Source organism: Equus quagga, chromosome 11 (genome assembly GCF_021613505.1).
Source record: "Equus quagga isolate Etosha38 chromosome 11, UCLA_HA_Equagga_1.0, whole genome shotgun sequence".
In the NCBI taxonomy this organism is placed as follows: domain Eukaryota; kingdom Metazoa; phylum Chordata; class Mammalia; order Perissodactyla; family Equidae; genus Equus; species Equus quagga.
Genome location: NC_060277.1, coordinates 26,564,666 through 26,590,044, shown reverse-complemented (window position 1 = coordinate 26,590,044; position 25,379 = coordinate 26,564,666). Strand labels below are relative to the sequence as shown.

Here is a 25,379-nt window from a genome sequence, read left to right as displayed (position 1 = left end):
CATGCCATATGATGCCTTTCATTATCTTTATTGTGGTAATTTATATGTAAAGCAGAGAAGTAAAATAATCTGAAAGGAAGAACATAACATTTGGAAAATAAAATCACCTTGCTTTTTAGGGCTATTGATTTTATTTCAAATACCCCAAAATGGTAAAATATAGGTTAAAGCAAATAGTTGTTAGCTAGTTGAACAGAGATGGCAAACAGACGTCGAGTTGTGTGCCATCTCGGATAAATTAATAGTGGTTGCCTCGAGCGCTATGTTGAGGAGGATTCTGAGGTTCTGTAACAAAAAGGGCTGTGAATGATGAGTGAATGTCTGTTAGCGCTAGGAGGGAGACCAGACGGTAAAAGACTTGTTAAGTGGGATGCAGGGTGTGGAAGGGAAAGAGAATTAGTCCAAAAGACCCAAACACAAACTTTAAATTTATTTTGTCTTATATTTTATATTAAAATGAATGCAAATCTTACATTTAATTCCATAATATATATATCTGGCATGCCACAAAGTTTAAATCACCTGTAAAATTACCTAACCTCAACTTTGTAGAAAAAAAGTATGTTCTTAGACAATGTGCATGTTCATATCTGCGGCTTCCCACAGCCCCTGCAGGCTGCGAGTATCCCCGGGAGTCTCTGCACCCTGTTGAGTGAAGCCACGCCTAGAAGACGGAGAGAAATACAAGCGTTTAGATCTGTGCACGCTAAGGGAAGATTCAGAGAAGTTAAGTCACCGGCTCGTCAGTGGCGGAGCTGGCATTTGAAGATTCTAAAGCCCAATTCCCTAACAAAGACTCAGTCTTTTTTCTCCAAAGACAAGTCCCAGGATGCCCTGGGATTCAGGGTTTGGTACTAAAGTACTGATCTGAAAAATGACTTTGGGGGCCACAGAAGACCAAATAGTAACTAGTAAATTGGCAATTTTAGTATAGTTGTTAAAAAAGAAAAGCCTGGTTTCTGTTTGGGGTGGAAAAATTGTGGAAACAGTGGTGATGGTTGCACAATAGTGTGAATGTAATTAATGTCACTGAATTGTACACTTAAAATGATTAAAATGGCACATTATAGCATATATATATTGTGGATATATCTATATCCACAACGAAAAAAAGAAAAAGAAAAGAAAATCATGATTCAGGGATTGGAAGATTAATATTGTTAAGATGGCAGTTATCCAAAATTAGATCTATAGATTCAATGCGATCCCTATCAAAACCCCAGCAGGCTCTTTTGTAGAAATTGAGAAGCTGATCCTAAAATTTTTATGGAAATGCAAAGGACCCAGAGTGACCAAAACAATTTCAGAAAAGAACTACCAGTATAAATGAGGAAATGCAAATAAGATTTGATGGATTGTATCAATGTCAATGTCCTGGTTGTGATATTGTATTATAGTGTTACAAGATGTTACTACCGGGGGAAACTGTAAAGGGTATATGGGATCTCTCTGTATTACTTCTTACAACTACTTGTGAATCTACAATTATCTCAAAAAAAAGTTTAACAAACAAGCAAAAAAAGAGTTAAGTTGGAGGATTTACACTTTCCAATTTTAAAACTTAATATAAAGCTATAGTAATCAATCAGTGTGGTACTGGCATAAGGATAGACATAGAGATCAATGGAATAGAATTGAGAGTCCAGAAACAAACCCTTATATTTATGGTCAACTGACTTTCTAGAAAGTTGCCGAGGCAATTCAAAGGGGGAAAGAATACTCTTTTCAACAAATGGTTCTAGAACAACTGGATGTTCATATACAAAAAAAAATTAATTTGGTCTAGTGGTTTTCAGTGGGGGCGCTTTTGGCCTCCCAAAGGGAGGGAACATTTGGCAATGTCTGGAGACAATTTTGGTTGTCACAACTGGGGGCAGGAGTGCTACTGGCATTTGTGAGTAGAGGTTAGAGAAGCTGCAAACATTCAACAATGCGCAGGGCAGACCCCACAACAAAGAATGATCCAGCCCAACATGTCAACAGTGCCGAGGATCAGAAACACCCATTTAAACCTTTACCTCACATCATATGCAAAAATTAACTCAAAATGGATGATAGACCTAAATGTAAGAGCTAAAACTATAAAACTTTTAGAAAAGAATATTGGAGAAAACCTTTGTGACTTTGAGTTAGGCAAAGATTCCTTAGATATGATACCCAAAGCATGATCTATAAAATAAAAAATTGATAAATTAGACTTCATTGAAATTAAAGACTTTTGCGCTTCAAAAGACATCATTACAAAAATGAAGTTAAGCCATAGACTGGGAGCAAATATTTGCGCATGATATATGTGATAAAGGACTTGTATCCAGAATATATAAAGAACACTTATAACTCAATAATAAGACAAACAACGGCAAGGGGCCAGGCCGGTGGCACAGTGGTTAAAGTGCACACGTTCCGCTTTGGCGGCCTGGGGTTTGCCGGTTTGGATCCCGGGTGCAGAAGTGGCACGGGTTGGCAAGCCATGCTGTGGTAGGCATCCCACATATAAAGTAGAGGAAGATGGGCACAGATGTTAGCTCAGGGCCAGTCTTCCTCAGCAAAAAGAGGGGGATTGGGAAAAATTTACCTAGGGGCAAATCCCCCTCAAAAAAAAAAAAAAAAAAAAGAAATAGGCAAAAGATTTGAACAGACATTTCACCAAAGAAGATATATAAATGGCAAATGTGCTCATGAGAAGATGCTTAATATCATTAGTTGCTAGCGAAATGCAAATAAAAATCACGAGATACCATCTCATTCCTACAAGAATAGCTATAATAAAAAAGAGAATACCAAGGGTTGGCAAGAATGTGAGGAAATTGAAACCCACATGTGTTGCTGGTGGAAATATAAAATGATACAGCTACTTTGGAAAAGAGTTTGGAAATTTCTAAAAAGTTAAACATAAATTTACTGTAAATTTTACTCCTGGAGATGTACTCAAGAGAAATAAAAACTTCCGTCCACACAAAGACTTCTACCTGAATATTCATAGCAGCATTATTCATAATAGATAAAAAGTAGAAACAACCCAAATGCCAATCAACGGATAAAAAAATGTGGTAAAGCCCTACAATGGAATACTATTTAGCAACAAAAAGGAACAAAATAATGATTAATGCTACAATATGGATAAACCTCAAAAACATTATGCTAAGTGACAGAAACCAGATGCAAAAGACTAAGTATTGTATAATTCCATTTACACAAAATGCCCAGAGAAGGCAAATCCACAGAGGCAGAGAGCAGATTAGTGGCTGCCTCAGATGAGGGTGCGAGTGGGGGCTGACTGCAGATGGGCACAAAGGACCCTTAAACCTGAATTGTGGTGATGCTTGTGCAATTTTGTAAATTTACTAAAAATCATTGAAAATTATATCCTTAAACTAGGTGAATTTTATGGTATGTAGATTATACTTCAATCAAGCTGCTTTTAAAAAAGAATGCAATTAAAGCAATTCTAATCTTCCAAAAAAAAAAGGGAAGGAAAGAAGGATAAAAAGAAAGAGAAGCGTGGTATGGAACTGCATAAACAGGCAGCAATTATGCAGCTCACAGTAAGTTGATCCTATTCTACGTACATAAGTTAAGTTGAAGTCACTGTGCAATTCATGATATAAGGGGGAGGGCAGGCAGGGAGACGTCACTAAAACGCCTAGAGACCGCAAAGGCATACAAATAGTCAAGTTACAATGATGAATTTAAGGAAGGAAAGATTGCAAGCGGAGCTTAATTCTTTGAGGAGGGTGTTGTTTTCTAGATCATGTAAAGCCTTAAAAAAAAAGACCCAAACAAAACAAGACAATAACATAACACAATAAACCCATACTGTTACAGCATAAAAGACTGGAGTCAAATAAAGACTATTTGGTTTTTCTCAGAACAAACTCTAGGAGCTTCCTTCTCCCAAGTCTTTGAGGAAGCAAAGATGGCTTCTCTTCTCTTACAGAATGGTTTCTCCGTGGTCGCGGCCAAGAGCAGAAGCTATGACGATTGATGGAGGCCCTTTCCTGCCCTAGGAGATTGTGAACTTCAGCAGAGGAAAGAAGTCATCATACTGAAGTATGCCTGACTAAGTGAAGCAAGAGGAACTATACGTAGAGGTGTGAATCCATCTTGAGCATCATCTTGCAGGAAGGGGTACCACCAAGTGAAAAGATTAATCATTCAAGTTGAAGAATTTTAAGGGAGTGTGCTTCCCAGTTTTAACCTGCTGCTGTGGAGGACCTGCGGGGCACTATTTTTCCAAGTCAAAGACTTTCTTAGTAGCAGGTTAGGAGGTTGACTTATGAAGTCAGTCCAACCATTTACACCAGAAACCAGGAATAGAAATTCAGATACCTTGTTTAGAATTTAAGCTACTTTTTAATAATGGTCATGGAGACTGTAGCACTAGGGAAAAATGTTTATGATGTGTTATGTGAAAACAGCAGGATCCAAAGTTGAATTTATACTATAATTACAATCATGAAAAAAAAGATATGGCAGAAAAGGCTGGCAGAAACACAAATGAAATGGTGATACTGATTGTTAGCATGGTGAGATTATGAATGATTTTTTTTATATTTTCCAAAATTTCTTTAAAGTGGTTATTTACTGGGGCTGGCTCGGTGGTGCCGCAGTTAAGTGCGCATGTTCCGCTTCGGCGGCCCGGGATTCGCCGGTTCGGATCCTGGGTGCGGACATGCCGCCACTTGGCAAGCCATGCTGTGGTAGGCATCCCACATATAAAGTAGAGGAAGATGGGCACGGATATTAGCTCAGGGCCAGTCTTCCTCAGCAAAAAGAGGAGGATTGGCAGCGGATGTTAGATCAGGGCTAATCTTCTTCAAAAAGAAAAAAAAGTGGTTATTTATTTAAATGTGTTCAAAAAGTGAAATTTAAGCTACTCCAACAGTCAAGGCAGTGGCTAGCCCACTGACACAGTGATGCGTACACTGTCAGAAGTGAGCAAATCAAGTTGAGAGGAAGCTGATGTAGCTTTTCCATGAAAATGGAGTCAGCATCTCCAAGAAGAAAGAAAAAGAATAAAAGCCTGAGAAACTTTTTCTTTCTATGGAAGAGAAAGAAATATATATTGAGGAAGAACATGCCTCCACCAGTATAGGCCTAAAACCTAGCACTTCAGAGCTCCAAGGGCAGGTGGGGTGAGCCAGAGGAGGGGGTGGACCCAATATCAGTGCTGGCCCCTCCGGACTCTCCCCAGGTGACATTTCTTTTTCAGTCACCTTTAGAAGTACGTTATCCCCTTAATGGAAAGGCAGGACCCATTCTCAAAGAATAAAACAGTTAATCTGAGGCAGGATCCGGAGTGTAGGAAGAGAAAGAAGTAAATGATTATCTTAGATTACTTTGTGTTTTTTAAAGAAGGTACAAATAACTGTGTTATTACTAAAACATGATTAACAATAATGGAAACTATTAATAATAATGGAATGACAATTGTGTCCTCATAGTTAAACGGATTAAAAAACCAACCCAATCTATCCCACCTTTTTGTGCTTTAGCAAAGCTGTGGCTGCCTTCTCTAGATTGAGGGAGCCATTACAGATTCTAAAGATAAATCCTGGAGCTTCTATTGGTCAGAAGGTGATCTTAACATAGGCTGACGAGAGAGGCAGGAAAGAATCTTCCTGAAATTAAGAACTCTAGCAAGGAGCTTGAAAAGGGTTTTCTGAAAAGTAAGGTTCTCCTTATCAGTGATGGACCTGCTGATTAGCTAGAGTCTTAAGGAAAAGGAAATAGGAAAAAGTATCCTTTAGCTGCAATTTTATTGATTACACACAATTCCCCAAATCCGCTTGCCCAAAGAGATCTGAGGTACAGCTGCTTGTCAGGATTTGAAAGGAGATCATCACGGATTATTCAGACTACTTTCTGAGTTCAATGTGCTGTCTATACTGGGCCTAAAAAAGATTTACATCTTTTTGGAGCATTTCACACTAACGTCTATGTCTTTTACCCTAAGTTTGTAGGTGTTACATCCTGGGCTAAGCAGCAATAACACTGTCATAATAAGATAAAGTCTCAAACATCGGGGAATGAGACCTGGACCAGGCAAACAACATCACTGATAACTTATTTTTAGGAGTGACTAGATAACACATTATATGAGCAAGAAAACATGAAGAGGATTTAGTGTTATCAAGTAAAACTTAAACTTTAATAATAGTCATAATCCTTATCTTCTTTCAAAGTGACTAATCGTGAAAGGCAAATAGCTCATTATATAATCAATATTTAATTAATATTGTTTTTTATGCCTGAAAAGTTTTTCTAAGTTGGGGAATTTAAAAGAAGACGATTTAGAGCGGCGCAGGAAATTGCTTTTTCATTTCTGGGGAAATATAATTTAAATGTTTAGAAAAGAATGTCCTAGGGATGGGACTGAGAAAGAGATGTGTCAGACAAAAGGAAGGATAGTCAGAGAAGGGAAGAATCAGAAGAGAGGTGGGGAAGCTGCAGTTGATACCGGCTCAACACAAGCTTGACATAAGCGAAGCCATATTGTAGAAAAGAAACCATATTGTAACTTTGAATGACCTCTGATTAACTAACCCAGACATGCTTTGTGAATTTTATGGCCCCTCCCAGCTGCTATAAGTTGATAACTTTGTTCTTTTGAGCTCCTTAGGAATGTGATGACCCCCAGGCAGAGTCTATGCTGACAGCTATCATCAATGACAAGTGAAAGATCAGGGTATGGGGCATTGCTCTGGTCTCTGATGCATATCCAGTGGAACAGAAGACTATTGGGAACTAAGACCAGATGTATGCCCCGCCTGGAGATCAGATGGAGGCCCCACTGGGATGAGGTCTATTTTTCAGGGACTGTTAAAATTTGGGTTGTCTATACTTTTTCAATTTTTTTTTTAAATTTTTCCTTTTTCTCCCAAAACCCCCTGGTACATAGTTGTGTATTTTTTTAGTTGTGGGTCCTTCTAGTTGTGGTGTGTGGGATGCTGCCACAGCATGGCTTGATGAGTGGTGCCATGTCCATGCCCAGGATTTGAACTGGCAAAACGCTGAGCTAGTGAAGCAGAGCCCGTGAACTTAACCACTCAGCCATGGGGCTGGCTCCTGTCTATACTTTTGGAAAAAATTATTTATTTATTTATTTTTAAAGATTGGCACCTGAGCTAACATCTGTTGCCAATCTTCTTTTTTTTTTTCTTCTTCTTCCCAGAGCCCCCAAGTACATACTTGTATATTCTAGTTGTAGGTCCTTCTGGTTGTGCTATGTGGGATGCTACCTCAGCATGGCTTGATGAGCAGTGCCATGTCCGTGCCCAGGATCCAAACCAGTGAAACCCTGGGCCACCGAAGCAGAGCGTGCAAACTTAACCACATGGCCATGGGGCCGGCCCCTAAAATGTGACGTTAGATGTTGTTCCAAAACCATTGAGCAAGGTACAAAATCCTAATAGTGCAAAATGTCAACCTGAAGCTGGGAACAAGAGAATATTTCCAAGTGAGTGCTAAACAGTTTCATTCCTCCAACCCAGATCTATGCCCCAATTCAGCAGGAAGTAGCTAGATCGGCGGTCACCCCGAATCCCTCAAGAATAAGGAACGACTAAGGAATGGGTGGATTGAAACCAGCAGATAGTTAGCCATTGATGATTAGCTAGGAACTAAAGTGTTTTTTCCTTTTTGCAATTACTGATTATGGCTTTTAGCTGTTTAACCCACCCATCTTTAACTGTGCTGTTTAGGCAATATGCTATCTGACTCCCACTGGGTTCCTGCATGGATAACATCTCCCTGGAGCCTGGATCACCATGGTAATGGGTGTGTGAGCTGTTTTTCAGGAATTAGAACTCCTTGTCCACTTCAGGCCAGTTGAGACCATCAACCCATCAACTGGGCCCACGCAGATGTCCGATAAGCGACCTTTTGACGTCAAGAGGCTAAAAACTCCACCCTCAGATCATGCTAATGCCACCATTTTGTGAGCATGCGTCCTCCGAAGAGGCATGGAGTCTGACTATGCTTGCGCAGATCATCAAATCCCTCACCTCTCCTCATCTCCAATCATCTCTCTCCACATTTCAGACCACCTTGCCCCCCTACCCCATAAATATCCCTGAGTCCCTATTCTTGGGGATATGGGTTTGAGACTCATGCTCTCGTTTCCTCGCATGGCTGCCTTGTGATTAAAACCCTCTCTGCTGCAATCTCGTCATCTCGGTGTTTGGCTTTCTGGGCAGCGGGGGGAAAACGAACCCAGCGCAGTAACACAGTCAGTACCGTGAAATGCTGCGGGGAAGGCTGCAGGCAGGGGACGGCTCCAGACTTCACAGCGAGGCGGTTATCTCTGAACTGTAAGAAGGCTGTCTCAGTGGAGCAGGGCAGCGGGGACCTGAGAGATCTGTTGAACAAGTATTCTTTGAGGGTCTAAAGCCTGGTGCTGGTCCAGATGGTGGGGACCTGGTAGTGAACGACCCATTGCCAGGGGTAAGGAATTAGCAGACGGTAAGAAGGTACGCTGGTGAAGCTGGGAGGACAAAGTGGAGGTGGAGGACAAACGGGGCGGAGTGAGGAATCTCATTCCAGGGATAGGGACAAGAGGCACATTCAGAGGCAGCAGAGGAGACACTGAAGATTCAAGAATAGGGAGATGGGAAGCTACAGGCTCGAGATCTTTGGAAAGCAGGAAGGAGTCTTATTTGGAAAGAGAAGCAACGGAAGAGAGAAAGAGGCCCTATCTGCAAAGACTCAGATGGGGAGGTGGGGTGTGAGGGCAAGTCAGTCAGAGGTGGTCTTCTCAGCCGGCCTCTGCATCTGCAAATGGGGGCTAATACTTAGGCTCAGAGAGTGGTTGTGGGGTTTGAACAAGAGAGTATAGTTAAGGCCCTCAGCACAGTGCCTGGCATATACACGGAGCCCTCGCTAATGCAGCCTTTATTATACTTAACAAAGAAAAGACTCAAAGGGAGGAGAGTGCAGGCGGGTTCACGGGCCTGAAGTGAATGATGTTTGGAGGAGCCAACGCACAAGTTTGGGGGGACTAGGCGGAAGGAAGCAGGACAAGGGCTAATGAATGAATTCTTCCCCTTACCATGAAACTGGATGGGGGTGGGGGAGGGCAATGGAGAGGGGTGAAGGAGGAGACATTCTCAGGCCATAACTCTACCCAGTCAGTACTTTCCCTGCCTGTACTCGGGCAGTAGGCCGAGAAGTGTGATTAAGCATGTCTTGGTGCCCCAAATTTCTCCCCAGAGACTGTCTGAAATTATAAGAACTTCCTATGAGTTAATAAATAAATATCCCCGAAGAAGGGGCATGAAGAAAGACCAGCGGTATTTAATACTTAAGGGTGAATTAGCCAACGTGTTAGGTTTAACCAAAGCTTGCCAAGATGCTGAGGAAGTGAGAATTCTGCTAAGTAAGACCTGAGGAGAGAAGAGAGGCACGGCGGAGGCGGAGCTCTGTCACTCAACAGGGAGGGCGGGGCTGCTGCTCCCAGGGAGCCAGGAGGGCAAGGCGCAGAAGGAGTAAAGAAGGCAGCAGGGGAGATGAAAGGGAGGTAGGAAAGGTCCCAAAGGAAGCAGAAAGGTGGGTGTTGAAACAGAAGAGTCCAGGATGACACATCCTACACAGGAGAGCTGGGAATACTCGAGGTCACCTGTGAGGCAGCTCAGCGAGGAGTCTGCCATTAAGTTTTACGCATTTTTTCACAGTCTCTCTTTGGGTTTCACCTTCCCTCCTCTCTTATCCAGAAAGTCAGAAATGGCAAACTTTGAGAAAATAAAACAAAGCTGGAAGGGACTTCATAGATTCTCTCGTTTAACCATATTTCACAGATGAGGAAATTGAGGCTCAGAGGGAAGTGACTTGCTCAAGGTCACAGCAAACTAGCTGCTAATCCAGAACTGGAAGGGCCCTAGGATCCTGCCTTGGTGCCCTGTAGTACCTGACCCTCTGCCTGATGAAACCTTCAGCTTGCTTAAGTCCCTGAACACAAAGCACGACCCCTCCTTTGTGGAAGTTAATGATTAAAACCCAGTCTGATTGAAAGCATCTAACCATAGTTACTAATTAAGCCAATTTCTGTGAGAGAAGACATTTCAAACAGAAGAGTGTTTTCTTAAGCTAAATCTATAGGCCTTCAAGTTGCAGTAGCATAAGCTGTACAATTAGAATATTTCAAAAATACTTAAAAATATTTCACAGTACAATACTTTAAAACTCTGTAGCTTATATTTTCTCTTTATTGCAGGCCACATGCTGGGTCCTGATAAAATGGTTTTGTAACTTTTAGGGGGAGGAATTTAACTAAAATAACTTGACTTAGTGTTTGAGGGAACGAGGTAATAAAATCTGTTTGCTGTGTCCGCTGTCTCCAGATAGGGCTGTAATTACACCACATAAGGAAGAAAGGTAGCTGAGTCTCAATCTCGATCATTTATGTAAACTCAGCCTTCTTGTCAACGGCGTTCTCATATTGCATGCAAGCAAACCGCAGAAATCATCTCCTATGAACCACACAGAGACAGTGTCCGATTGCAGTCCTGTGAGATTGCTTATATTCTTTCTGTAATTGGATGTCTGTGGTTCAAGACCAAAATCTGACATTCTGAGGTTAAAAAAAAAAATCACCAATGAATTCCCCTGTACAATAATTATATACCTGAAACTTGTAAAAATGAAAGGTATTCTCTACACCAAAGTATTACAAATGAATACATTTTACTTGAAATAAGCATCGTGTTCAGCTTTAAAAAAAAAAAGTCTGGTTCTTTGAAATGTGTTTGAAAAAAATTTGGTCTTCAAGAAAGAAAAACAGGCAATTCCTACTACAGCCAAGTTAACATTTGATAACATTTTAATCTCCTACTTCAAATATTTGGCATTATCTTTTCAGCGATTTTCTCCCCAAAAATTACAAAAACCATTGAAGCACAAAGTAAATTCATACTGTATCTAAAAATACAAAGACATAATTGTGAGAAGACAAAGCATATTTTTTTTCTTAATCACTGAACTACCCTTCGTTATGCCAAACTGGTCAGTAGCTTTTGCTCTGACAGTCCTCCCTGGCTGGCACGGACAGTGTTTCTCTTGACACCTGCAGCTTCCATCTTGCTCTGTCCTCTCTAGAAGGAAAACCACAGGCCACTGCCCTGGCGCCATCCCTCCTCGGTCCAATCAATAAGGACTTATTTCCTGTCCATTTGCTGAGGTCACAGGAGCGAATCTCATTAATTATTTCTGCTACTGCAGCCTCAAGTGTGCTTCTGGCGTGACAAGTGAAAACTGCTTGACCTTTTTTTCTTCTAATTCTGTTTGTAGCAGTTCCAAAAAGAAGGCAGCATTCATTTAGCAATTTGATAAAAGGAAGAAAAAAATGTATACGTTTTTAAAGTCATTAACACATTTAGATATTTCATCAAGAAAGCTCTCCCGATCACCTCTTTCCCCAGTTTTTTCAGCTGATGAACAATAGTGTCTTTTTAATTTGGTGTCATGAAAATCTGGTCACAGCAAACACAATGTTTTCTAAAGCAGATCTGGCCTCCGAGGGAGGAAAGCTCTCCAGGGCCTCCAGTGCCTTGTTTCCATGGTAACGACACAGGTCAATAGCTGAAGTCACACCTTTGCCAGCTTTGATTGTTTCTCGCAACTGTTAAGAAACAAATGCACAATAAAAGTCAGTTTGTAAGGTAGCACAATTAAACTGGGGAGGAGAGGTGGAAGACAAAGAAAGGGAGAAACGATACAGATTCACTTGTTTCTGCTACCGTCCTCTGAGGTAAAGAGGACATCATTCCCCAATGACCTCCAGGCACTAACACGCCCTAAGGCTGCTTGGTGTCTGTGCTCCAGGGCAGCACAACAAGCTCCAATCGGCCTAATTACACCTCCTCCCAACTCCCACCCCTCAATACCAGGAAATGTGCCCTGCCAGGGGATCGCATAATGAAGGCGGAGGGCAATTATACCTCTGGCATCTTGAATCCAGCAGCCTGATATTATTATGTGAGGACGGCTGCACTAACATCCTAGTTAACTAATTATTTTTTACACTGTATGTTGATACAATGGTCCATATGAAAATTCAAGAAAGACGTATAGCATTAGTTCTGAATGCTACATTATTATTACTTTTTGCTGAGGAAAATTAGCCCTGAGCTAACATCTGTGCCCATCTTCCTCTATTTTATTTGTGGGTCACCACCACAGAATGGCTGACGAGTGGTGTAGGTCCACACCCGGGATCTGAACCCACGAACCTGGGCTGCTGAAGCAGAGCACACCAAACCCAACCACTAAGCCATGGGTCTGGCCCCTGAATGCTATATTTTTAAAACTAAAAGACTTAATTTGACTGGGAAGAATGAACTAAAACACTCTTTGTAAAAAATAAAGTAAATTCTCACCAACAAATGGAGTTGATTTCCAATCCCTCCCTTTGGTGGGTTTCCCTCCCTCCCTCTCTTTGATGTGGCAAGGACCAATAAAATGGTTAGACTTTAGAGCTGAAAAAGATTTATAATGATTTTGTCCATCCACTGCCCCTTGCCCTGATTCCATCTTCTCTTTCTCAGTGACGACCTCAAATGTCTGCCTAATTTCTAAAGCAGAAACCCGGGAGTCCTCCTTCATTCCTCGTGTCGTCAGGTACCACGGCAGTACTGGTGTTGCTGACCCATGACTGAACTTTCTGGCCCCCAGAGATCAGGTGGGGCCAAGTGACAAGTGCTAGTCCATGAATGATGCATGTCACTTCTGGGCTGTGGCATTTAACTGTCCATGTGAGTCACTGTAGAGCTTTTCCTCTGGCACATCAATCAGCCACACTGGAGAAGCTCCTCAGCCTGGATCCCAGGGTGACCACAATGAGCACCACCGTGCCTCTCCAATCTGCACGGAACACGTAGTGTGGGCAAGAAACACTTCTTGTTGTTTGATGACAGAGACTGTGAGGTTGTCTGTAGCCATCTTGACTGATACAGTCACTAAGTCCTAGCCATTCTACGTCCCTTACAGCTCTCAAATTTATCCTCTGCTCTTCATTCCTGTTGCCACTACATTAGTTCAGGCTATCATCATCCCTCGCTTGGATTGTTTTTTGCAATCACCTCCTAAATAGTCTTCCCACCACCGGTTCTGTGCCCTTGGACTCCATCCATCACGCTGCCAAGGAGATCTTTATAAAATGCAAATATGATTTTGCTTAAAACCCTTCGCTGCCTTCCAACGGCCTTAAGAAAAAAGTCCAAGCTCTTTCGTGAGGCATGAAAGACCTTTTCCTGATCTAGCTCTTGTCCAGCCTGTTCTTTTCCCCTTTCATCGTGTATTTAGGGAAACTACTTGCAGCTCTTATGTCCCCTAAGACTGTTACCCCCACCCTCCATCAAGCTCCCCAAATTCCACTTGAGTGGGATGCACTCAGCTAGGATGACAGCCCTAAGGGGCTAGGTACCACTCTTTCTCTGGGCTCCCTGTGCATATCTGGAGCACGGCATTACTATACAGCGTCGTATTTTAATTCTCCATTCACTTAGCTATCCCTTCATTAGACTTTAAGCTACTGCATAATGCATGAAACATAAAGGAATAAAAGAAATAACCTGCTTTATTCCTCTAATCATATAGACGAGAGAACAGAGGTCCAGAGAAGCTCAGCAGCTCACCCAGGATCACAGATGGATAGTGGCTAAGCTGCAACCAGAAGCCAGGTTTTCTAACACCCTGTCCAGCGGCACTTAATACTATCCTCCCCTAGACTCGCAACACACCACAGATATTTCCACACTGCACGTGAACTTTAGGACTATTTCAGCCTAGGGTTCCCTGGCTTCTTGCCAATTGCTGAATGCATGAAGGCACTAAAATGGTGCTGGGTATCAGAGACAGCCAGATTCAAACTCCCATTCCAGCTTTATAGTCTTTGGAAAGCCATTTAATGCTCTGAGTTATAAATGGGGACAGTTGGGAGACTACATGATTTAGCATAGCGTGCTTGACAGTGTCTAAAACACTACAGCTACCCAGAATGACTTAATTTTTCTTCCTCCTCAAGCCGTTAGTCACTGCCCAGAAAGCCATCTCACTTACCAAGGTTAAGTATATTTTAGTTTGATGCACAAACACCTCAAAGGAAGCTGGACTTGGATCAGACCAGCCTTAAAGATTTGGAAAAAAGGGAAAGAACATGCTCCCTATTTTCATTATCTTTAATTCTCTCAAATCTAAATTAGACAGGCCAACATTCTGTATTCTAAACTTCTAGGTTGGTACCTGCAGTCACATGGATATCTGCATGACTGGGTTTCAGTTGACAAGTATTAATTGAGCACATACTATGTGTAAGGAGTACAAAAATCCTTCTCTGTTTTATGGATCAGTAACTAATTACCTGTATATAGTGAAAAGCAGCAAAACCAGGTTACAAGTGTAGGACTGCAGATGGTCAGAGAAATGAGAGATCAACTTTATTTTATTTAAAAAAAAATTTTTTTTTTGAAGATTAGCGCTGAGCTAACTGCTGCCAATCCTCCTCTTTTTGCTGAGGAAGACTGGCCCTGAGCTAACATCTGTGCCCATTTTCCTCTACTGTTATATGTGGGACGCCTACCACAGCATGGCTTGCCATGTGGCGCCATGTCCGCACCCGGGATCCGAACTGGCGAACCCTGGGCCACCAAGAAGCGGAACGTGCAAACTTAACCACTGTGCCACTGGGCCAGCCCCGAGAGATCAACTTTAGTTAGAAGAGATTCAAGAAGGCCTTACAGAGTAAGTGGGATTTGAGGAGTGTCTTGGAATGTCAATAAGTAGTGATGTGGTTGGGGGAAGCAAGGGAATTGTAGGGAAAGAGTAGCTTGAGGAAAGGTACCGAGCAGACCAGAGTGCAGTGTCTGGGGAACAAAAACAGACAATGTGACACAACTTGTGGGAGTAGGTGTGAGGGGATGGAGGGCTCTGAAAACCAGGCTAAGAAATCTGAACTTTAGTTAAAGGAATTTTTTTTTTTTTAAGATTTTAGTTTTTCCTTTTTCTCCCCAAAGCCCCCTGGTATATAGTTGTGTATTTCTAGTTGTGGGTCCTTCCAGCTGTGACATGTGGGATGTCACCTCAGCATGGCTTAACAAGCGGTGCCATATCTGGGCCCAGGATCCGAACCGGCAAAACCCCAGGCCGCCAAGCAGAGCACACGAACCTAACCACTTGGCCACGGGGCCAGCCCCAGAAATTGTTTTTATTATGAAATATTTTTAAAGTACACAAATATTGAAAGACTAGCACAGAAGTCAGTAAACTATGGCCCCGGGCCAAATCTGGCCCCCTGCTTTTCCTAAATACAGTCTGTCGGCACACAGCCACGCCACTCATCTCAGCATTGTCTAGGACTGCTTTCATGCTATGATGGCAGAGCTGCCGAGCTGAGGAGCTGCCACAGACTTTATGGCCTGCAAAGCCTAAAATCTTCACACTTTAGCCTTTGCAGAAAAAGTCTGCTGACTCCCAGACTACCACAGTGAATGACTACAAATCCTCTCCCTAGATTCAAAAACTGTTAACATTTTGCCATTTCTGTTCTTTCCACATGTATGTGTGTGTATTTTCTGAACCATTTGAAAGTAAGCTGTGGGTAGTGGTATGTTGGCAAATTAGCTCTCCTGGGGAGGAAAAAAAGCCCTATTTGTAGCATTTGCAGATTTTTGTGGTATAAATACTCCTGTCATAGCTGATTTCAAGCTACCAAGGGTTGTGGAATCACAAAATTCTTGAATATTTAACAATAGGCTCTGAGCTGGTTGGACTTAGCTTGGACACACCATGGGCTGCAGGATGCTTCACTCTTGTGTTGACACGCATCTCCGCAGATAAGAACATTCGCCCACATAAGTAGATACTATTACAACACAGCTAGGAAAGTTAACAATAATTGTCTATTATCTAATATCTAATCCATGTGCAAATTTTCACAATTGGCTCCAAAATGTCTTTTTTAGTCTTTTTTCCCCCAAACCATGATGAATCCTGGTTTACACATTGTACTCATTTGTTATGACACACCAATCTTTTTTCCCCCAAGATAGCGCCATTTTGAAAGGAGCAGGCTGTGTTGTACAATGTTCTATGTTCTGGATTTCTCTGATTGCTTTATTTAGTTTGTTACTCTATAAACTTTATTCAGCTAGACTTAACTGAATATTTGATGGTGATTTATTTGGTATTTAATTCTATAATGAAGAGTAATTCAGATTAAAGCAAAAGAGTACCCAGGATGACATTACTGCAAGTTACTCAAGCCCTAAAAGAGTTAATTTCTCTCACTCAACGACTACTGCACTTCCAGTTAATACTCAGATCTGCTCTCCACAGAGGCGGGCTCACAGGGCTTCACAAACCAAGGGATCTGACAGCTTCCATGTGTAAAAAACACCCATTTCATGACCCACCAGTAATATAATCCTTCATGGAACGTATTATTCCTTACAGACATCTGTATACACTTCCACCAACGAAACATAAACTATTGGCTCAAAGGAAGTCTTTTAGATATAATTAACAGACCATAAAAGAGACTCGTTTTTACTATAAATTAGAATACACAATAGGTCTATCCTGACAAAACAATCTCGTCCTTTGTAAATAAATGTGACAAAAGATATATTAAGCTGGAGTTCCTAAACTTGGCTGACCCTAAGATTCACCTGGGAAAACTTTAAAATGCAGATGCCTAGCCCTCATTCCTAGAGATAGAGTCAATAAGCCCTAAAAAATGGTTCTTAGGCCATTCCAATGATGAGCCAGATTTGGGAGTATCTCACTCACTGGGGCAAATATTTTGAGTTACTGTATTTTAAAATAGCTGTGTTGGGTTTATACCATTTTAACCACACTTCCAACTGGTTGTCTCTGCAGTGATCAAATTCAATTGAACAAGCATTTATTGGGCACCTATATGGCCTATGAATATAGTAGGGGCTGGAGACACAGAGAGGAACACATTTACTGCCTCCAGGACTACCTATGAGAGGGCCTGTCATAGGGCTGTAGAAGCAGAGAGGATTGAATGGAACACTGAGGGACTGGACCCGTGACCTTGGTTCTAATAGCTGTGAGAGAAAGGCCACAAGTAAAAAAAATTCCACTTTTGCCTTCACCTACGTTTCAGCTGGGCAAATCCCAAACTGACGCATACAGAACTTTACATATTAGGATGTGGCCAAAAGTGCGAGTGTGCCCACTCTGTCCTTTATGGTTTGAAAAACACTTTAGAGATAGGATAAATAACCCCCAAAAATACAAAGAGATGAATTATCAGTCTGTTTTATTTCCCTGACATAGCACTTTAGGGCACTAATATAATTAAATCTTGAATTAAGTCAGCTGAATAACTAAGTGCAGCATCACCTGAAATAAATTAAGTCTAAATCCCCTGCTAGAGCATCCAATTAAAGATATTAACACAGAGAGAAGAGGATGCAAAGTACTTAAAGTGCATTATCATTGAACATTTATTAAAAGGTGTTATTAGACACCTTTTCAATGATAAATGTTGCTTTTATGAGACCCTGTTTTTTCTTTTTTTTTGAGGAAGATTAGCCCTGAGCTAACATCTGCTGCCAATCCTCCTCTTTTTGCTCAGGAAGACTGGCCCTGAGCTAACATCCGTGCCCATCTTCCTCCACTTTATAGGTGGGACGCCTGTTGCAGCATGGCTTGCCAAGCAGTGCCATGTCCACACCCAGGATCCGAACTGGTGAACCCCAGGCTGCTGAAGAGGAATGTGCGCACTTAACCGCTGCGCCACTGGGCCGGCCCCAATGAGACCCTTTTGAGAAATCCTTGTATGCCTCTGAAAACTATTTGGTTCAAAAGTCCTCTTAAAATATTAAAGACATGCCCCTGCCATGGGCTCTAAGTAGCTTTATGAGAAGCAGAGGCAGCAGCCACTTTTCTCTAGTGAAACCAGAGAAAGACTTTATGACCTAGAAGAAACCCCAAGCACACTTTTATCTTCTCACCTCGTTTTGCAGAAGATACTGGGATGAGAGAGGCTAAGTGATGTGCACAAGAGTCCACAGCACATTTGTGAAATAGCCTGGGTTTCATTACTGCGCATCCAGAGCTCTTCCACTCTATAGTACCGGAAAGGATTTGCAGACAACCCAAGTTATCTTTCACCCAACCAGGCAGTGCTTAGAGAGAATGAGGATGCTAAAACTCATCTGGAACATGGGGTAGACCCTGTTCTAAAGAAACAAGAGTATGAAACAATATGTTAAAGTTTTTTTTATGGTTGAAAACACCTGGACAAGAGTAAAAGGAAACAAATTGAAGCCATTCTGTTATGGGAAGAGACCACGTACCTCCTAACCACGTGGTAGAAGAGGGCCACGCTTCCCTAATGGAGATCATGAAGCTGGCAGAAAGGTAAGATGCAGTAACGATAGGAGACTTCAACCTCTGAACATTTGCTAAAACTCACATTCTATAGTTGACAAATTCTTGGCGTGCCTGACTGATAATTTTATGTATCAGAAGATAGGAGAAATTTTTGCTTAATTATGTCAACATAATTATATGTAAAGGTGATAGAAATTTGGCAAAAAAAAAAAAAGTAATGCCATCTTGGTATTAGAATCAGAGGAAGAAAGGACTAGCAGGCCTGGTTTTGGACACCCAGACTCTAGATTAGGAAAGTGCATTGCAAAAATAACTTTAGTGAAAGATTGCCATGATTCCAAGAGATAAGTGGAAATACAGTTCAAGGGTGATGGGAGTCTCTGAAAAACTAAATTCCAGCAAGGGGCATAATTAATTATGAAAGAGACCAAAATAATGGCTACAAAATAAGGTCTCTCAGGGCTCAGATTTGAAAAGGCCCAGGTGTACAAGGAGGAGCCTATCCCCTCTCCACTGCGGAGCCATGGCTGAGCATCTGCTCTGCACAACACACCACTGTCCAGATAGGATGCTATCCCTGATTTGAAAGAGCTGACAAAGGAGAGAGACAATGCTGTAAAAATTGTGTGGGAATCACCCATAAGTCTGTGTTATCACTAGGACACTTGTCATAATGTTTCAAAGTGCCGTACCCCATAGAAAAATGTTCAGAAACATACAACCTTAGAATCTGTGAGAGACTGATGGGGAGGGACGTGAGGAAAGGAGATGATGACAAAAGTAAGGGCCTTCAAAATTTAGAGGCTATAATATGTCAAATAAGAACAAGTATGCTCAAAATATTTGCAAAAGATAATATATTTATTTTTAAGAGAAGACAAAAAGGAAATAGAATAAATAAAGAATGACAAAAATTGTAAAGACTAAAATTCCATGAAGAGGAGCTTTAAGGATGAAATGTGCATTCAAGTAGCACATCGCAGGTTGTCAGGGGGACCTTGGATGCGGCTACCATCCCGGCTTTCCTCTGGCTCCTGGTGTCCTCTGCTTTCCAAGACCACCCAGCCTCCCATTCCAAACACAACCTTCTCCTCTAGGACAAACAACCATGTAGCCCTCGCCGATCTCCTCCCCGCCGGCAGCCCTCTCACTCATTTTGTCTGCTGTCCCTGTTGGGCTTTCATCTTCTGGCACTTCCTCCTCTGTCTCGCTCTCACTCTGGAGACCTGGTTCCCAGTCCAGAGCACCTTCACAGGGGCGTCCACCCACCTCTGTCCTGCTCGTGCGTGCTCAGAATGCACATCAATGTCCTTCCCAGCTATTGAAAGACTATGAGAGATCTCAGAGCTGGGAGATTCAAATGACTAATGTCCTCAAATGTAGAACAAAAAAGCAGAAGATGAGGACAAAGGTGCATTCTGGAACACAGACCAGTGAATTTATGAACAAGTATGGCAAAATTCCAGAAAAGGTTATTAAATAAATGGTTTGTGAGCTCTCGAAAAAAGGCAGTGGTGGTCGCAGCCCCAGGATGGGTGGGGCACAATGGGCAAGTCATGACAAAGAGCTCTCATTTTTCTTTTGATATGGCTACTTAGCTATTCGCTTCAGAAACAGTCAAAACAGAGTATATTCAGATTTTGGAAACTCAGTCCTTCATGGATAAGACATAAAAGTGGGGTCTGGATTAGAGTGTGGTAATATCGATTCAAATATGTCAAACAACTATTGTTAGAAAATGTTTAGTAGTGGATTGAGCAGAAAAGCTATCTCTAGTGTTGTGCTTGCTATACGACTCAATACTTGGTTTCTTACCCTTATCACAGTTCTACGCATTGCTTGAATGAAGATGGAGAAGAAATGCACATTAAATTTTAATTTTCAGATGTCATACAGCCAAAAGAGAAAGATAACACATGGATAGCATCAAAATTTTAATGATTCTGACACGTTGAACAATAGATTGACACTAGCCAGCTGAAATGTAACAGAGGTAACTGTATAGTTGTGCATTTAGGTTTCAAAATCAATTGTAGGAGTGTAAACCTCAGTTTGGCAGTGACTCATAAAAAATGTTGAGGATCTTTGATAAACACATTCTTTATATAAGCCAAGACTGTGATGTAGATACAAAAAAAGGCAGTTGCAAACTTTGGCTGCATCAACAGACGTACATGCCCAAAACACAGGTGGGAAGGGGCTTACTGCACTTTTTGATGGTCAACTCACATTTACAAAACTGTGTTCAGTCCTGGGTGCCATGTGTCAAGAGGGGCAAAGACAAGATAGATTGGGCCCATTATTAGGATGACGAAGTATTTGGAAACATGTCATCTAAGGAATGTCTAACCTGGAAGGAAGGCTTAAAGGAGGATATGAAAGCCATCTTCAAATATCTAAAGCAATTAAATGGAAGGAGGAGCAGTCCTGTTCTATATGCTTCAGGGGGCAGAACAAAGAGCAATACGGTGAGCTTCTCTGGGAAGCAGATTTCAATTACAAACAAGAAAAACTTTCAAATGACCAGAGTTGTCTAACAACAGAAAAATTATTTTTGACAAGCTGTGAACTCCCTATTATTGAAAGTCCTCAGTGGCTGGATGACCACGTCAGAGAAAGCAGGAACGAAACTCTTAGCTGATGGGGGAGGTGGAACAAGGCTGCCACCAAAGACCCATCCAACTCTAAGATTCTAGCTGACAGTGCTTCAACTGAAAGATCTGGTCAACTTCTGAGCGGCAAGGCTTAGTACAAAAGGAGAAAACACAATTGAAACCTTTCTCTAATATAATAAACTGTTAAATGCATTGCCAACAACACAAAAAGCATTCCTTTTACTTAGAGGAACAAATTAAAAGAATCTATAGAAAAAAATCTATTGATCTTAAATATCTTACTTTGATAAAAATGGAAGGAGATGGAAATAAGAGAATTTTCAGTGATTTCCTCAATCACACGAATTCACATGCAAAGACACAGTAAGAATGGTAGCGCTTCCCAACACCAAAATAGCAATAATAATAATAGCAATGACAACAAAGACAGTCCCATATCATGTGTGTGCAGCACTGTCCTAAGATATGTAAATCTATATCTATGTATGTCTATGATAAGATAGACATAATAGTACCTACGTCAGAGGGCTGTTGTGAGGACTGGAGAGAGAGAGCTATATATATATAGATCCTTAAAAATAAAAACTTATTTTTGCTAAAAATCTCAACCAAAGACTGACTGTAGTAGTGGTACATGGGGTTTCACACAATGACAGAACATTGCCTCATGTCATTTTCACTATTTTTAAAACCAATCTCAGAGTTCATCATACTCTAAGTCATTGGATAAAGGATTAATGAGTTCAAAATGATAAATATAATTTATCCATGCTTCAAGAATTTTACTGTTCTCTAATAAAACATCGGAGTATTTTTCTTTTGTAAAAGAGCCTATAAAATTCCTGTAAAATAGATTTGTATTGAGCTTTAAGATACTTTTTCTTTCTTTCTTTTTTTTTTGGCGAGGAAGATTAGCCCTGAGCTAACATCTGTTGCCAATCTTCATAGTTTTGCTTGAGGAAGATTGTCACTGAGCTAATATCTGTGTCAATCTTCCTCTATTTTGTATGTAGGATGCCACCAAAGCATGGTTTGATGAGCGGTGGGTAGGTCCACACCTGGATCCAAACCCATGAATCCTGGGCCACCAAAGAGGAGCATGTGAATTTAACCACTATGCCACCAGGCCGGCCCCAAGATACTCACTTTTTAACAAGTTCTCTTTATTCTTTTGCAGAACTAAAATCATTCTGTGTAATTGTGTGAGAGTGCATGACACACACGCTATCTTCCACTGCTCTCCTTTTCCTGCCGAGTCCTGGGACCTGAAGCCCATGGACATGGGAGGTAAGAGGGAAGGCGGGCTCTAGCAGGGATGAAACACCACTATTTCCATCATGGTGGCCCTCCAAGCACCTTGGAGCAGAATCCCCCAGATGAAGCCACACAGGAAGCTTTTTTTAATCTTAGAATGAGGAGTTCTCCTAAGACTGATGAATTCATTTCTGCTGTTTTATACCCATAGAAACAATAATCATGGATAGGCAGCGAGCAAACGTTAGGAAGGAAACTCTGGACCTGGACATGTGTGACCTTGGGCAAAGCAACCTCTCTAAGTCCACCTCACCTGTAAAATCGCAAAGAAATATTTATACCATATGGAATTATTATGAAGAACAAGTAAGATAATGTACATGAAATTACTTTGACATCAGTAAAATGCTATACAAATGCAAGGTGTGAAGGAGAAGGAAGCATGAGGTTCACTGCAAAACTTCATGTAACGTTTACATAATGCACCTGGCTTTAATTATAAACGTTCATGGACCATTCTACATAGATTCATGAAGGTGATTTAAATCTCTGATTATTAGTGAATTGGAAACATGCTTGTTTCTGAAAAATGAACTTCCAAATCATCTTGACCATTTAAAATTTAATCTATTCGCCCTAAAAGGAAAAAAAATGATAAAGACAGGTTTGGTATCATTTTTCTTGCCCTGTCCGCCACCGGTGTCTATTAGGCTCAGTCTGGATGGTGTGTGGCCTCCTGTTCAAAGTGAGATTTCAGAATTGATCTTAAGGCTCAGCCTCTCAGCTAGGACATTTAGGAGTCCATGTTGTGGACTAACTATCTACAAAGAGCTGCCCATAACCAGATGACTCATTTCGTATAAATTATCATGTCTGAATAAATATATCCTGATTATATGTATAAATACCCCTAAATCATATATATTGACATACCTAAAATTTAGCATCCCTACAAATATACATAGGTAGTTTAGCGATATTTTCATGTAGTTAAAAACATTTCACTGGCATACTCAAAATTGACCTAAATTGTTGACTCTATGGCAGAGAATTCAGGCAAAGAGCTACTTACTAAAGAAACAGAGGTCAAGCTGTAGCTCAGGGTGGAAGCAGATGTGCCTGACTTAAAAATGTAATTAAACAGAACAAAATGTACTATTTAACTCTTAGTTTATAAACTTTCACTAACATTTGACAGGTTGGACATTTGAGGTTAGTAATATGGAATTATATTAAATTGAGCCTTAATTACATAGGAAAAGCAATCACTGCTTATGTCTTCTGAAAGAAAATTTAACAATGTATAAATAATCACAGATTTATCCATATTCTGATTCAAAGCTAATTTTTAATGTTAGCATCATATTCTAAAGAAGAACTTATTTCTACATATTCAAATTCAAAAAGCAAAACTGGGACTGTGAAGTTTTTTAGCAAACTCTGTAATAAAAATTCAATAAGCAAAACATATCATAGGTTGTAGAATGCAGCGATGAGCCACTCTTGCCTGTAGCTTTTTTAGGAGTGAATCAATAAACAGTAAGCTCTGTAATCTCATGACAAATACTATGCCGGTTATTTAATTAAAAAGAACATTGTGGGACAAGAGCACTCACAACATGTAGGTATCAAACAGTCCTGGGGGTTATTTGAGGAATACATAAGCTATGAATTCTAGTTTATTCTCCATGAATTAAAAGTTCATGGAGAGTAAATTTGGGTTTCTATTATTTTGTTCGAGTCCATATCTTACTCTTCCATTTCTTAAATCCTTCTTATGTCCCAAGTTTTCCTCTGCTTTAGTATTTGGATGCTGACACCTGAGGATCACTTGCTTCAAAACTAGTATCACTACCACCACCACCATCTGCCTGACCGTAGGTTCCTAACATACTGACATGCGCGCTGATACAAGATGAGCTCAAAACACATTTTTGACTTCCATCACCAGAAAGTACCTCAAACAACAGAACAACTCTATCTACTGAGCGTAATGACAATGAAATAAATTAATACTTCAGCCAAAACTTCCAGGCCGGCTGCATCACACTGGGGGCAAATGCAGGAATCAATGTATGGAGTGAAAAAGTTACTCTCTGTGCCATGTAAATGTAATCATATCTGCACAATTAACATCTCTTCCAGATGTAGGACGTCTCTAATGTTACAGTGTAATTGAAGATGTATATGTTATCTAGATCCGTGCCTCCCTCAAGAGAATGGTGATGAGAACTTGTTTAAATGGTTATGTCTATAAAACTTTCTTGGAAGAGTGAACAATACTTACCAGTTAAAAAAAAAAAAATCACTGGGACCAGCCTGGTGGCATAGTGGTTAAGTTTGCACATTATGCTTCAGCACCTGGGGGTTTGCCAGTTCAGATCCTGGGCACGGACCTACAAACCATTCATCAAATCATGTTGTGGCAGCATCCCACATACAAAATAGAGGAAGATTGGCACAGATGTTAGCTCAGCAACAAGCTTCCTCAAGCCAAAAAAAAAAGGGAGGAAGATTGGCAACAGATGTTAGATCAGGGACAATCTGCCTCACCAAAAAAAAAAAAAATTACTGTACTGGTTTAGCAAACATAAATCCTAAGACAGTCATTTACTAGCCAATCACTATTTCTGAGATCAGAACTGTTAGATCACAGAGTAATGCATATCATTTTCTAGATATGTGTAAGACCAGAGCCTATATACAAATTTTCTCTTACTCCTTTTTGTAGCATGTCTAAAGCACCCTGAGAAGCAGTATGGTGGTAAAGAACACACACTGTGGAGTCAGCAGACCTGGGCAGAACCATGATTCTATGAGATACTAACTGTATGAACACTGCTAGGTTATTCAACCTCTTCTCCATAAAATGAAGGGATTCAGAGACAGAATTTGATAGAACCACTTGATTACAGTGCTTAGTGTGTCTTGACCAGAGTGCACACTAAAAACCATGCATACGATGGCGTGCATCTTAAAGAGATCACAGCACATAGAAAGGCCTATGACCTTTCCTAAGAGGTACACACAAACCTCGTCAGGAATGAATCAAAGATTAAGGTTAGCATAACTTCCTTAGATCTAGAACTGGGAGACCTTCCACAGGGGGCACCATTGCGCCATGCACGAATCAACCTTCAGAGGTTCTGCTCT

At 41.0% G+C, this 25,379-nt stretch overlaps 1 protein-coding gene across 2 annotated transcripts in view; it reads right to left on the bottom strand.

Moving 5' to 3' along the window:
• Positions 1-387: 387 nt before the first annotated feature.
• PDSS2 (decaprenyl diphosphate synthase subunit 2) overlaps positions 388-25,379 on the bottom strand; it is a 269,150-nt gene continuing 244,158 nt past the window's right edge. The window contains exon 8 of one of the 2 annotated variants that reach the window (XM_046677266.1): positions 388-664. In XM_046677266.1, the coding sequence (XP_046533222.1) occupies positions 476-664 (189 nt within the window). In that variant the 3' untranslated portion in view covers positions 388-475. Of the gene's footprint in view, positions 665-10,990; positions 11,615-25,379 lie in introns of those variants that run through there. The other variant, XM_046677267.1, reaches the window with a different exon arrangement.